We start from the raw sequence: 15,561 nt of genomic DNA on the forward strand, positions 1-15,561 counted from the left end.
AACAGCCTCGGACCCTTGAGCGGTTTTCTCACAGAAATTAATTGCCATCCGTCTGACGATTTCATGCTGCCTACCCCCAACCCCACCGCTTCACGTCTTTTTTTTTTTCTTCAAATTTTTAATTGTATTAATTAATTCATTTTAATCGGAGGCTAATTACTTTACAATATTGTGGTGGTTTTTGCCACACATCGACATGAATCAGCCAGGGGGCACGTGTGTCCCCCCATGCTGAACCCCCCTCCTGCCTCCCTCCCCAGCCCATCCCTCTGGGTTGTCCCAGAACACCAACTTTGAGTGCCCTGCTTCACACATGGAACCTGCACTGGTCATCTATTCTACGTAATATACGCGTTCATGTCTCTTTTAAAAGGCAGCTTCTTAAAGGACAACCCTTTCCTGCTGACACCGCAGTCTCCCTCACCTCACGCTTGTCAGAGAGTGGGCCAAGCGAGGGCGCCGCTGACAGTGGCACCTGCGTGGCTGACGTCGCCGCGCTGTCCCCAACCTCGGCTCCGTCTGCCCGTGTAGCAGATGCCTCTCCCACCCCTCAGGGGTGGGTCCCTGGTGTCCGGGAGCGACTCCCAGTTGAGCAGCTCCCAGGGGCCAGGGCTGGAGCCCCACTGCCCCGTGAGAACCAAGATGCACCCTTCCTGAGCCCCCAGCTGACAGGACTGCACTGGAGTCTACCCCTCAATTCCCACCACCAGCTCTCAGGGAGCCGGGCTCTGCCCTGGAGCTAGAGGTCAAGAGGGAAAGGAAACCTGTACCTCCTCTTTTGGAGGAGTCGTGCAGGGTAGCGGGGGGCTTATTATGGGAGCAAAGGAGTGAAGTAGCAGGGAAGTGGGGCAGGGTGCATCCTGAGCCCAGGGCCCCAGGGAGAAGGCCTGGAGGCGGGAGCACCCAGGGGTGCCCCACTCTCTGAAATGCAGGCGGGAGATTTTCCTTTCCATTTTTTTCCTCTGCACAACAGCAATTTAAGTTAATTAAATGTAATAATAAATTATTTCTCAATGGCCTAGAATAGAATAATCTTTCACTGCTCACCCCCTTTGGGGAAAGCGCAGGCTCTTTGCTTTGAGGTTGTGGCTGTCCTAGACAGAGGCTGTGGGGGGAGGAGCTGACCTGGGACAGGATGGAGGGGGGAAGGAAGAGTGGTGGGAGGGGCAGAAGTCCTGGGTCAGCTGAGAGGGCTGAGAAGGGGCATCCAGCATCACCACCGTCTGTCCCAAGTCTGGCTTCACTCTGGCTAGTCTCTGGCTACCGCGTGAATCAGAACATGCACCCCACCCCCAGGGGTCCCAGCTCTGCTGATGTGCAGCCTGCAGTTCTAGCCTCCAGAGACCCCTCTACTTGGCACCTCTGTGCAGGGCAGAAATCTCAGAACTGTGTGTGGGCCTGCACCTCCCCCGTATTGTCATTCTGTCTCTACAGATATATCCCCTGTAGGCACACAGGTTTCCGAAGAGTTGATTGCGCATATGTTTTATTCTTGCACACCAGATCCTGATTTTTAAATCCAACAGGAGAGCCAGCTTTCTAAAGAAATCTTGATTTATGATCCCTCCTCTTCTTCATATTTAGATTTTCTTCTCCTGGCTTTGCTTAATACAGGCTGTTACCTTAAAAACCACAGCTTTGATAAAGGGTCAATATCCAAAATATATAAGGGGAACCCATACAACTCAATAGCAAAAGCACCCCTCCAAACAAAAGTGAGCCCTGAGAAATGCAAATAAAAACCACAATAAGTATCATCTCACATCTGAGAATGAGTATTATAAAAAAAAAGACAAGATAAGTGCAGGGGAGGATGTGAGAAAAGGGAACCCCAGGGCACTGTTGGTCGGAATGTAAATGGGTACAGCCACTGTGAAAAATAGTATCGAGTTTATTCAAAAAATTAAAAATAGGACTACCATATGATAACAGCGGTATCCAAAGGAAATGAAGTCATTACCTTGAAGAGATATCTGAATCCCTGTGTTCATTGCGGAATTGTGTACAATAGCCCCTTGGACAGCAAACAGTAAGGAGATAAAACCAGTCAATTCCAAAGGAAATCAACCCTGAATATTCTTTAGAAGGACTTAATACTGAAGCTCCAGTACTTTGGCCACCTGATGCGAAGAGCCAACTCATTAGAAAAGACCCTGTTACTGGGAAAGGTTGAGGGCAAGAGGAAAAGGGGGCGGCAGAGGATGAATGACTGAATGGCAATGACTGACTCAATGGACATGAGTTTGAGCAAACTCTGGGAGATGGTGAAGGACAGGGAAGCCTGGCGAGCTGCAGTGCAGGGGGTCGCGAGGAGTCGGATGCGGCTTAGTGACTGAACAACAATACAATAGCTAAGATACAGAAACACAAAAGTGTCTGCCAATGGATAAATAGATAAAGAAAATGTGGAATATTATTAAGACATAGAAAGAAGGAAATCCTGCCATTTGTGATGACATGGATGAACCTCGAGGGCATTATGTTGAATGAAATAAGACAAAAAACAAAAAGTGCCTTATGATCTCACATATATGTGGAATCTAAAAAATTCAAACCCAGAGAAACAGAGAACAGATTGGTGATTGCCATGAATGAAATGGAGATGTGGGAATGGGTGAAGGCAGTCAAAAATACAAACTTCCAGTTATAAGATGAACACATTCTGGGGGTGCAGTGGACAGCGTGTTGACTGTAGCTAACAATACTGTGTTGAGTATTTGAAAATTACTAAGAGAGTAGAAAAGCAGAGACATTACTTTGCCAACTAAGGTCCGTCTAGTCAAGGCTATGGTTTTTCCTGTGGTCATGTATGGATGTGAGAGTTGGACTGTGAAGAAGGCTGAGCGCCGAAGAATTGATGTGTTTGAACTATGGTGTTGGAGAAGACTCTTGAGGGTCCCTTGGACTTCAAGGAGACCCAACCAGTCCATTCTGAAGATCAGCCCTGGGATTTCTTTGGAAGGAATGATGCTAAAGCTGAAGCTCCAGTACTTTGGCCACCTCATGCGAAGAGCTGACTCATTGGAAAAGACTCTGATGCTGGGAGGGATTGGGGGCAGGGGGAGAAGGGGACGACGGAGGATGAGATGGCTGGATGGCATCACGGACTCGATGGACGTGAGTCTGAGTGAACTCCGGGAGTTGGTGATGGACAGAGAGGCCTGGCGTGCTGCGATTCATGGGGTCGCAAAGAGTCGGACACGACTGAGCGACTGAACTGAACTGAACTGAACTGAAGAGGGTAGATCTTAATAGTTTCTAACACACACACACAATTGTAACTATGTGAGATAATGGATGTGTTAACTAATGTGGTAATCATTTTGCAGTATATATGTGTATCGAATCATTATGTATACTTTAAATTTATACAATGTTATATGTCATTTCAATAAAGCTGAAAAAGACCATCAGTTCAGTTCAGTTCAGTGTAGCACAGAGCAAAGCAGAGTCAGGATGGTCAGATATTTGGGCTGTGGAGCCAGGGGACTCCAGGACCCAGGAGGAGTGGGCTTTCCTTCCTTGGCCAGCAGGCGGCAGTGTTTGCTGAGGGTCTTTTGCCTCTGGCGCTCTCCAGGGAGGGCTGCAGTCTTGGCCTCACTGGGGAGCCAGGGGCAGCTTTTGGCCCCAAGTCAGGATCTGCCACAGTCTCCTGGGCCAGGGAAGGCAGCCAGGCCCAGGTTCTTCCCCCAGTTACTGAAGGGTCTCCACTGAGCTTGTGTCTCTTCCGCTCTCTGGGTCTGTCTCTGTACCTACAAATGATGAGACTGACCAGCTATGACAAGCTGATGCTCAGGAATCCACCTCCGCACTTCCGGCCGGGTGGATCCATCTCAGCCTAGTGTCTGAGCCCTTCCACAGGTGGTCTGTGCTGCCCCCAAAGCTCAGGACCTCCCCCCACCTCCCGCCCCCGCCTGGAAAGCCCTCTCTCTCCTTCTCACAGTCTGTGGCCACTCTGCCATCCTCCAGTTCGCCTCCCCCAGGAAGCCTGCCCACACCGTCGCCTTGTGCTGACCCCTCCTGTAATCCCATAGTACCCCTGCACTCATGCACACCTTGCCTTGCCATTCTCCTTTGTGTGTGTATACCCGTGTGTGTGTGTCTGTGTTCCCCGCCTCTTTTGAATTCGTTTCCTTTTCTTCAAATCAAGGAATCCTGGACTGCTTGAATGTCGAATCCCAGTTCAACAGGAAGCTTGGTGAGATCACTTAGTTGGATGGTTAAAAAAAAAAAAACAGGAGACAAAAATCAAAACAACTTTCCTTTTAAGCTGAAAATCCCCTTTTTCCTTTGAAAAAGGGAAAGCTTACAGAGAAGGCAGAACAGTCTGACGGAGTGGAGGAGAGAACACTGGTCCTATTGCAGCCCCGCCCCCAGGGCCTGGAAGGAACACCAGGACAGCTTGTTCTAGTCCAGCCCTCTCCGTAACCAAGAAAGATTCTAGGGCCCAGAGTGACCCAGTCATGATCGTGACTCCATGGGCACTTTGTGTGTGTGTGTATGTGCGTGTGTGTGTGTGTGTGTGTGTGTGTGTGTGCGCTCAGTCACTCAGTGGTGTCCAATTCTTTGCAACCCCATGGACTGTAGCCCTCCAGGCTCCTCTGTCCATGGTATTTCCCAGGCAAGAATACTGGAGTGGGTTACCATTCCCTTCTTCAGGGAATCTTCCTGATCTAGGGATTAAAGCCACATCTCTAGTGCCTCCTGCATTGACAGGTGAATTCTTTATCACTGCTGCACCTGGGAAACCCTTATGGGCACTTGTAGGAGCCTTTAAATTCCAGAAAGCATCTCTCTCATTATTCTCCCCATCAGTCAGGTGGCCTACATCTCTGTAATGCAGGTAAGAAAGAGGGTATTGCCCAGAGGGGGCGAGGTGATTTGCCCACACAGACAGTGGCAGGACTGGGCTCAGAGCCCAGAAGAAGGGGGAAGAATCTTGCTGGAAGACCACTCTCAAATGCTAAAGCTGTGATTCTGCTGGACAGCCATCTCAGTCCCTGGCCCCTAGGAGAGGTTTTCCTGGGGCCTCTGGGGCTCTCCCAGGCTGAGCATCAGGGGTTGTGAAGGGCAGGGAAGGCTGGCCGCCTTCTCCTTGCTCCTTGTGAACTTTGGAGAAGTGAAGGTGGCCCCTGTTGCCTCCAGTGGCCCTTCAGGACTCTCCCTGAAAGGTTAATTACCAAATCATCCCATCAAAGGAAATTGTGCTTTTGTCCCTGAAAGACCAAACTGAGCCTCAGCAGCATAGTTATTTATGGTCTCTAATAAGCATTTTCTGGGTGTGATTAACCTTTATGCCAAAGTCACACTGGGAATTGGGGTGGCAGCTTCAATTCCAGCCACACTCTGCACTGGCCAGCGGGTAGGGCATGGGCAGCAGCTGGAGCAGCCTGGAGGGGGCAGCTGTCAGACTCCGGCCCGCCCACCCGCCCTCTTCACGGGCTCCTTCGCCCTCCCCTCTCCTCTGCATCCCTTCTTCCCATGCCCTGCCCTGATCTGTCTTCCTCCATCTTTCATCCACTTGAAAGACAGACCCAGAATGCCTGCTTACTGAACCCCAGCCTCCACTCAGCACTAAAAGCAGTTCAACTGTGCGTGCGTGCGTGTGCGTGCTCCGTTGCTCAGTTGCAGCAAATCTTTGCAACGCCATGGACTGTAGCCCACCAGGCTCCTCTGTCCATGGGATTCTCCAGGCAAGAATACCGGAGTGGGTTGCCATTTCCTCCTCCAGGGGATCTTTCCGACCCAGGGATTGAACCCAAGTCTCCTGAGCCTCCTGCATCGGCCAGTGGATGTTTACTGCTGAGCTACAGCCCCTGTGAGACGGGGGGGAGGGGGGGGAGGAGCGGGGGGGGTTCGGGGAGAAGATGGGGCAGGAGACTTGCCCAGTCCACCCTCCAGAGCTCAGTGCTCCTCCCATGTTAGGGAGCCTGGGTCATTTTATGTGATGCTGTGATTAAGCCACACCACGCCCTTGGCCTTCCCAGATTTAACATTCAAGGTCTGGCTCTTTGGCAAATGGAGAGATTTGCAGCTGAGATGCAGGTTTTATTTTGGGGCCTCGGGGCTGCCAGGCGGGTGCACGGAAGTGAGGCATTACCTCGTGAGTGAGCTTAGCGCCCGCCAGCTTCAGATCCTCAGTCCCATTTTGGTTTTCTCTCCCACCTCACAAAGTCCTGAAAACTTGGTTTGTCAAAAATGGTTCTGAAAGGAGGAGCCAGCAGCCAGGGCTGATGACAGGGGTGCCCAAGGAAGTGGCAGTTCTTAGGTCAAAGCCACTATTGGTAACTTTGGGAGAGGATGACATGTCCAGTTTGGTGAGGACCACGCCTCTGATGTGACCTCGCTCATCACATGCTCTGGCCATATTTTGGGGTGCTAGACTTCAGCTAGATAGCATATTGAAAAGCAGAGACATTATTTTGCCAACAAAGGTCCGTCTAGTCAAGGCTATGGTTTTTCCAGTGGTCATGTATGGATGCGAGATTTGGACTGTGAAGAAAGCTGAGCGCCAAAGAATTGATGCTTTTGAACTGTGGTGTTGGAGAAGACTCTTGAGAGTCCCTTAGACTGCAAGGAGATCCAACCAGTCCATTCTAAATGAGATCAGCCCTGGGATTTCTTTGGAAGGAATGATGCTAAAGCTGAAGCTCCAGTACTTTGGCCACCTCATGCGAAGAGTTAACTCATTGGAAAAGACTCTGATGCTGGGAGGGATTGGGAGCAGGAGGAAAAGGGGACGACAGAGGATGAGATGGCTGGATGGTATCACCGACTCGATGGATGTGAGTTTGAGTGAACTCCGGGAGATGGTGATGGACAGGGAGGCCTGGCGTGCTGCGATTCGTGGGGTTGCAGAGTTGGGCATGACTGAGCGACTGAACTGAACTGAACTGAGACTTCACTGAGCAGTGGAAGAAACTCTTTACCCTCCCCCTAAAATCCCTGGCTTTTCATGCAACATTCTTTTTATTAAAAAAAAAAAATTTATTTGGCTGTACCGAGTCTTAGTTGCAGACTGAAGGTTCTTTTTTATTGGCCGCACCCCATGGCACGCAGAACTTCCCTGACCAGGGATCAAACCTGTAGCCCCTCCCTGCAGTGGAGGCACAGAGTCTTAATCACTGGACTACCTTTTAGTTGTGGCATTTGGGACCTGGTTTCCTGACCACAGGTTGGACCCGAACCCCTTACATTGAGAGCTCAGAGTCCCAGCCACTGGACCACCAGGGAGGTCCCTGCACGTAACATTCTGCATTTAATCACGGGGTTTCATGCCCCTCACCCGGCCTCGTGTGTTTGTGGGCCGCAGATTAAAAAACTCTCAGCTTTAAAAGAAAGCAAGCAACATCCTTGAAACTTCAGGGGCCTGTCTGCCCCTACAGTGTAATAATTTCCTATTGGCAGAGCTGGAAAACTAGTGAATGTTGAAGAGGAGATCCGCATTATGGTGGAAGGAAATACGCAGGGAAACTCTGCACTTTTCATGAAAGTATGATTCAGGAATAAGCTAGGAGCGTGATAAACCCTACCACGGAGCCAGAGGCGGCTTAGATCCAGACTCTGTCCAGAGCCAAGATTCCCTGAGACAGGAAGCTGCTTGGGGAATTTCAAGAAGCCTTTTTCTTGGCATAATCCACTTTCCCTCTTTTGGAAAAAAATGGCTTTGTGAACCAGAGTATCCGTGAGAGGTGAGGATGGGGGTTGTAGGCAGCCAGCCGAGGACAGGTGTCGTGCCCTGGCGTTTGCTTTGGTTTTGTGATGAATCTGGATTTGCCCACTCCTTGTTGAACCCCGAGACATTAAGATTCGAGGCTAAGACCTTCTGGCTGGTGAATTTGCCATCTAATTAGAACCCCGATGCATAAGTGCTTTTACAGAGGCAATTCCATGCATTTGGGACTAGTCTGAGCTCTGCAATTGCCAGGGCCTATCTAGTCTGTGTATGGAGGGGACCTGGGTGCATGGATGGGTCACGGAGTTGCTTGGCATTGGAGGATCGGGGAGATGCTGCTAAGAGACGGGGCTCTGGACCTGATGTTTGAGGGCTGCAGAGTTCACCAGGGGAAGGGGTGAGCCAGGGTGAGGAGTGGGCAGACCCCAGCAGGACCCCGTGTGCTGGGAAACCATAAGTAATTCAGTGTGAATGAAATATGGCATGCTTTCAAGGAGGAACTGAAAGACCAAAGCACAAAGCGCAGCTTCAGGCTTAGGATAGCAGTAGAATGCCAGGCAGCAGGGCTGATATTTTTATACAGGGTGTTACCGGTTTCTTTAATTTGCCGGTGGCTGAGTTGGCTGTGGGAGCCCCATTTCCATTCTGTGTGTGTGTGTACACATGTGTCTGTGTTGGGAGGTGGCAGAGGCAGGGGTGAGTGACAAGCCAGGGCTGGGGGCCCCTAGTCCACTTCTAGAAGAGGTCTCTGGGCATCCCCGCAGAGCAGCCCTCCCCGGGGACAGCTCACAGCCAGGGCCCGCTGACTGTGCCCGGCTGACAGCAGGTCTGTCAGCATGGACACTGCTCTCCGCTCAGCCTGCAGGAGCCACTGGCAGGCCTGGTGGCCTCCACCTCTCTCTTGCTTCTGCGTTTTTCATTTGGAAAATGAGGGTAAAGATAGTTCGCCATCTCTCTGGGGACTGTGAAGTTTAATTACTGATTAATAAAGCGTTGCAAGTTCCACGGGGCCAGAGAGATGACCGGGTTTGTTCTAATCACTCCTGCGTCCCAGGAGCAAGTTAGCTGACCCCAGCCCTGTTGGCCAAGGCCGAGCTCTGGGCACAGGATGGGGGCACAGGGCCGGGGTGGGCTCGGAGCCTGGAGCTTGGCCCAGTTAGATCAAAAAGACCCTCATGATGTGACGGGGAGTGTGCCAGTGAGGGAATCAACAAAGCCCATCGCAGACTCAGGCTCAGCCCTGAGGGGACAAAGTGGGTGAACCATCAGGGTAAATGCAGAGCCGGGGACTTCCTACCAGAGGCCGGGGGGGTTGGGCAGGCCCTGACCGGGAGTGGGGAGTATTCGGTTCTGTCTTGGAATGTAGGGTGGGAGAGAAGGGATCAGGATCTGCCTTTGTCATCAGACAGGAGTGGGAAGGTGCTAGTTGGGGGTGGGCAGAGTCTGGGCTAGTGGGTAGGGGCCAGTCTGGGGAGAAGATACATGAGCAACAAGGCCGGGACTAGGGTCAGGCAAGTGAGACATTTTTCTCAAGCATGGGATTTAAAAAGCTGCCCAAAATCGCACCATCAAGATAAATAATATTTTAATGTTATCACTAATTTTTCTTTTACCCCAGGTTCCAATAGGACCCAGCACTGGTAGTCAGCCTGCCTTAAAAAAAAAAAAAAAAGCTTTTTATATGTTGTTCATCATGGAATTTTTTGCATTGATGTAGAATTTTTTAAATTATTTGTTTTAATTGGAGGCTAATTACTTTACAGTATTGTAGTGATTTTTGCTACACATTGACATGAATCAGCCACGGGTGTACGTGTGTTCGCCATCCTGACCCCCCCTCCAACCTCCCTCCCCATCCCATCCCTCAGGGTCATCCCAGTGCACCAGCCCCGAGCACCCTGTCTCATGCATCAAACCTGGACTGACGATCTGATTCATATATGATAATATACGTGTTTCAATGCTGCTCTCTCAAATCATCCCACCCTTGCCTTCTCCCACAGAGTCCAAAAGGCTGTTCTATACATCTGTGTCTCTTTTGCTGTCTCGCATACAGGATTATCGTTACCATCTTTCTAAATTCCATATATATGCGTTAGTATACTGTAGTGGTGTTTTTCTTTCTGGCTTACTTCACTCTATAATAGGCTCCAGTTTCATCCACCTCATTAGAACTGATTCAAATGCATTCTTTTAAATAGCTGAGTAATATTCCATTGTGTATATGTACCACAGCTTTCTTATCCATTTGTCTGCTGATGGACATCTAGGTTGCTTCCATGTCCTGGCTATTATAAACAATGCTGTGATGAACATCAGGGTACACGTGTCTCTTTCAATTCTGGTTTCCTCGGTGTGTATTCCCAGCAGTGGGATTGATGGGTCATAAGACAGTTCTATTTCTAGTTTTTTAAGGAATCTCCACACTGTTCTCCATAGTGGCTGTTCTAGTTTGCATTCCCACCAACAGTGTAAGAGGGTTCCCTTTTCTCCACACCCTCTCCAGCATTTATTGTTTGTAGACTTTCTGAGAGCAGCCATTCTGACTGGCATGAGGTGGTACCTCATTGTGGTTTTGATTTGCATTTCTCTGATAATGAGTGATGTTGAGCATCTTTTCATGTGTTTGTTAGCCATCTGTATGGCATTGATGTAGAATTTTTAAAAATATTGCATTAAAATATCATGTATCTGACTACTAAGATTTTTGGTGCCCAGCTCCCACCCCTTATATTTTGCACCTGAAAGGAATGCCTTTCTTCTCACCTTAGTCCTAGCCCTGCCAGTGAAGGCTGCAAATGCTTGCCAGTGGTGTTGGCTACCACCCTGGCTTGGGTCTAAATTTGAAACTTGCTCACCGTGGGAGTCTGACAAGCCCCTACCTCTCTCCCAATCCCATTTTCCTCTGAAATGGCTCAGGCTACTTCCAGATCTGTGCGTCTCTGTCTGAAGTGCTATTGCAGGAAGGGGGACTTCTTCCAGGGCCCGAGAGTGGGTTCTTTCTAACACTTGGGAATGTCCAAGGAGACACATGTACTGAGACTTTACTGGGAAGGGGCGCCCAGGAGGAGACCAGCAAGGTAAGGGAACCCAGGAGAACTGGTCTGCCACGTGGCTCGCAGTCCCAGATTTTATGGTGATGGGGTTAGTTTCCAGGTTGTCTGGGGCCAATCCATCTGACTCAGGGTCCTTGTTGGTGGCACACACATTGCTCAACCATGATGGATTCCAGCAAGAAGGATTCTGGGAGGCCGGTAGGACATATGGACTGGCGTCTGTCTTCTCTCTCCTTTTGATTTTCTTGAATTCTTCTGGTTGGTGGTCACTTATGAGTTCCGAGTTCCTTCTCAGGACCTCCTGTTGTAAGATAACTCATGTAAGTGGTTACTATCTTGCCTGGACAGGGCAGGAGGTTTTGGTCACTGTTTCTCCTAATAGTTCTGCAGTGAATTTTGCAGAACTGTTTGCAAATGGGCTGGGGCCGAGACCCCATGGAGGGTGGAGGGAGGTAAGAGAGAGTCCCAGGGAGGGGAGACCCCAGGAATAAAGAGCAGGGAGCAGGGGTGGTGATGTGGAGAGGAGTCTCCCATGAGGTCAAGGAGACAGAGCTCTGCAGGTCACCAGGCTCCCATGTCCTGACAACTGGGGGGAGGGTCTGATTTCCATCCTTCCCTACCCTAAACCCCCACATGCTTCTTAGCCCTTCACAAATCAAATCCCTAGGGAAACAATCATCCAGGCTTCAACCCTTGACTAAATGAGAATCATCAAGTTCAAATCAATCAACGTGACCTACTGAGCGCCTGTTGTAGACCTGAAACACAATGTAACCCAGTAACGTATTCAGCAAATTTGAATGCAGTGCGTAAAACAAAATCCCTGTTCTCTTGGAGCAAGCTGTGCCGCTTACAAAGGACTCCTACATACCCTGCATCCTGTAAGCCTGGGGAGATGGGGAGGCTATTATGCTAGTCTTTACAGGTGAGGAAACTGAGGCACAGAGAGGTCAAGTAACTTGCCCATGGCAACACAGTGGAACTGGGGCTGGATGCCAGGTCTCCTGACTCTAAATCCACAGGGAGGGTGTTGACCTCAAGGGAGGGAACACAATGATTGTGTGGGGGTGCTAGTTGAAGAGGGGACAGCCCTCCATGGAGCCCATGCTGCTGTCCCCAAGTAGGCCGCAGTTTTGGAATCAGAGTGATACAGAGTTCCCAGGGATGTAAGAGGCAAAGATTGTCCCTGGAATAAGGCAGCCATCTTTCCAGACACATTTATCCCTTCACCTCTCGGGGCCACAGCTTCCTCATCAGGGACAGCCACACCTGCCCCACAGAGAATGAAGTATCATCGTGGATGTAAAAGGACTTGGTAGATGGTTCAGGCACAATTTTCAGTGACCACTAATTAGCTGGACAGGGATGAAGGCCGGTGAGGCAGCTCATTAAACCAGGGGCCCTGAGCTCCTGCAGTTGGGGAGGGAGTGAGCCTAGGGTAGGGGAGGGGTGTTCAGGGGGCGGGTGGGAGGATGTGTGTGTCTCTGTGTGTCTGTATGTCTGTGTGTGGGTGTGTGTTGGCACACAGCTGTGCCATCCCTGTGATCCCATGAGAATGGAGGTGGCTTTCTCAGGCAGAGCCTCCCTGCCCTCGGGGAGAGAGTTTACCTCTGTCCTGGGAACCTGGGCTGGCTGTCTCCTGCCTTCTTTCCAGGTTCCTCCAAGAGTGGGGCAGCCCCAGACATTGTAGGCAAGAAGAACACGGGGCAGGAGGGTAGGGAGGCTGGGTTGGTGGGAGAAGGAGGTGTGTCTGGATAAGACTGTACGGAGGAGGAAGGAGACTAGAAGCGGCAGGAAGTTGCAGTCCAGACTGCTCCTGGCACAGTCTAACCGAGTCCCTTGCCTCCTGTGCCCACAGGCTCTTCTCCTTCTGGGGCTGAACTCCATCTCCGCCTCCCTCCAGGACCAGCATTGCGAGAGCTTGTCCGTGGCCAGCAACGTCTCTGGTGAGTATGCCCATCTGCCTCCTGGAAGGTTGCAGCTCCCCAGAGCCCCACCACCCATCTCCCCCCAGGGCTCCAGCACCTACACGTGGCCGGCGAGAGGGCAGGGATAGCGGAGGGATTTCCTCTCTGGGGCTCCAAGCAATCCATCATTTGTCCACAGAGTGCCGTGTTGAGTAGGAGTGGTGGGAAAGAGAGCTGCGATTAGGTGACAGAGGGGCTTGGGGCAAATGTGCCCAGGTGTTATCTCCTGGCTCTGGGCTGAAAAACAGGGGAAGACACCCCAGCCCTTGCTGCTGTGAGAAATCAACAGAGCGGAAGGCTGGGCTGTGACTCAGGCATCAGTGAGGAAGGGAGTCTGCTGTTCTGCTGTTAAAAATGCCCGGAGCAGAATATGTAGGGTGCTAACTATGGGTGGATGACTAGAGGTATCACTGATTTAATGGACATGAGTTTGAGCAAACTCCAGGAGATGGTGAGGGACAGCGAAGTCTGTAGTATATGGGGTCATGAAGAGTCAGACAAGTGACTAAACATCAACAGCTATGTGCGGGGCACCATCCGAGGTGTTTGAGAACAGATCTTCCTTGACTCACGATGGGGTAACGTCCAGGTAAACCCATTGTAAATGGAAAATATCATAAGCCGGAAATGCATTGAATACACATAACCTAGCCAGGGACGGGGGAGCCTGGTGGGCTGCCGTCTATGGGGTCGCACAGAGTCGGACACGACTGAAGCGACTTAGCAGCAGCAGCAGCAGGCATAGCTTAGACTTGTCCACTTTGACATGCTCAGAATACTTACATTAGCTACAGCTGGGCAAAACCATCTGATGCAAAGCTTTTTTTTTTTAATTAAAGTATTGTATGTCATTTATGGCATACTAAAGTGAAAATCTGAATGGCTGTGTGGGTAGAGTGGTTCTAAGCGCTTTGACGGTTGTTTCTTCGCATAATCGCATGACTGTTTGGGGACTCCGGCTGCTGCCACTGCCCAGCATCAGGAGGGAGGATTGTACCACATGACTAGCCTGGGAAAAGGTCAGACTTCAAAATTAGAAGTGTGGTTTGTGCTGAACGCATATTGCTTTCAAGCCATCGCAAAGTCAAAAACTCATGAAGTAGAACCATCGTAAGTCGAGACTATCTGTGTATTAACCCAGTTTTCACAATGACCTCCTGAGGCAGTTGTGGGTCTATCCCTTTTACACATAAGGAAACTGAGGCCTGGAGCAGAAGTAGTAAGTGCTGGCCGACTTGAGCCCAGGAAGCCTGGCTTCCACGAATGTCCCTTAGCACCGTGCTCTACCCCTCCTTGACAGAAAGGACTGTAAATATCACTAATACTTGTATAATTTCACCATTTACAAAGTGCTTTTGTATAATACTATTTCATCCTCAAAAGAGTTTAAGATGCAATACTTTGGCCCCCTGATGCAAAGAGCCAAATCACTGGAAAAGACCCTGACACTGGGAAAAATTGAAGGCAAAAGGAGAAGGGGATGGCAGAAAATGAGATGATTAGATAGCATCACAGACTCAATGGGCATGAGTTTGAGCAGACTCCGGAAGATAGTGGAGGACAGAGGAGACTGGCATGCTGCAGTCCATGAGGCTGCAAAGGGTCAGACACTAAACAACAATTTATACTCATGAGGAAACTGACATGGGAGAATTAGGTTTGGGGGCTCTGGGACCATGCCTTTTCTAATCTGGAGTGTGGTCCCTGAACCCTCATCCTGACCCCTTTAACTAGGGGTTAGCATCCTGGCGATGCTGTTGCCCAGTGAAGATGGAGAGGGGTACCTAAGGGTCTTTGAGGGACTCTTCTTTGGTAATTCCTGTTTCTCTGCAGGTCTCTCTGTTTGATTTAATCCAACTCATTAACTGAGCACCTACTGTGTGCCAGGACCCATGTTCCCTGGCAGAACAAAGAGGGGCTGACAGTCTGGTCTGGGGGTCAAGTCCATAAACACATGTGCTGTGAGGAGGAGCACAAGACGCATGCTGGTGGAGAAACGGCCGCCGTGTGCTACAGGGAGGCAGGGAGCTTCTGATTCTGGGCCTGCGGGGAGAGGACTCCACAGTGCCGAGCAGCTGCCCCCTGGCCTACTGTCCCCTCCCTACTGGCGGGGGGAGGCGGGAGGGGATGAATGGGACCTGGAGCACTGACTGTGTTCCCGTGCTCATAGTGGTGTTCAGTCTTGTTCTGTCTGCCCTAGGGGTCCCAGCCCTTGACTTCAGGGATGAGCATGCCCTTGAGTTCCTTGAGCCTCACTCTGTAACTGAAGAGTAGGATGGCTGATACCTGCCTCAAGGATCCATTGCAATTAAATGCAGTACACTTAATGGCAATATTTCATAAACTGTAGAGTGCCATACCACTACTATTATTTATTATTGTTGGTAAGAGCAGGATTTTAGAAGTGCTTACCTTGTAGCTGGAATGAGAGGCAGACACGAGCCATGAACTGCTCACTACAGTAGAGGCGGCAGGGAGGTTAGATCAGGGGTGGTGTGAATCTAGGAAGGCTTCCTGAAGGAGGAAGTTTCAAAGCGAGTCTCTGAGAGATTCTGAGCAGAGACTGGCAGAGAAGAGCCAACGCTCTGAGTCGAAGCTAGAGTTCACCGAAGAACAGCAGGTGGGTTTGGTGGAAGAACAGGGGAGGGGTGAGATGGGAAGGGCAGGAAGCCTGGGGAGATACTGACAGCCCAGAACATCTGGCTGCAAAGTTGGCTAAGCGGGGCCCTGAGGAATGGGAAAGATCTGGAGCAAGAGTCTGGAGCTCTAGAGGAGAAAGCCTGGGAGGGAGGAGACCTACTCAGAGGCCTGGCCTGAGATGGAGCCCCACCCTGCTCCAGGCCCCGTGCACTGATGGCGGGGG

At 50.6% G+C, this 15,561-nt stretch overlaps 1 protein-coding gene across 1 annotated transcript in view; it reads left to right on the forward strand.

Annotated features, from left to right (window-relative positions):
* Positions 1-15,561, forward strand: part of CRHR1 (corticotropin releasing hormone receptor 1) — a 53,619-nt gene that overhangs the window by 12,222 nt on the left and 25,836 nt on the right. The window contains exon 2 of the mRNA XM_018065278.1: positions 12,590-12,677. Within this exon, the coding sequence (XP_017920767.1) occupies positions 12,590-12,677 (88 nt within the window). The remainder of the gene's footprint in view (positions 1-12,589; positions 12,678-15,561) is intronic.

Source organism: Capra hircus, chromosome 19 (genome assembly GCF_001704415.2).
Source record: "Capra hircus breed San Clemente chromosome 19, ASM170441v1, whole genome shotgun sequence".
Lineage (NCBI taxonomy): Eukaryota > Metazoa > Chordata > Mammalia > Artiodactyla > Bovidae > Capra > Capra hircus.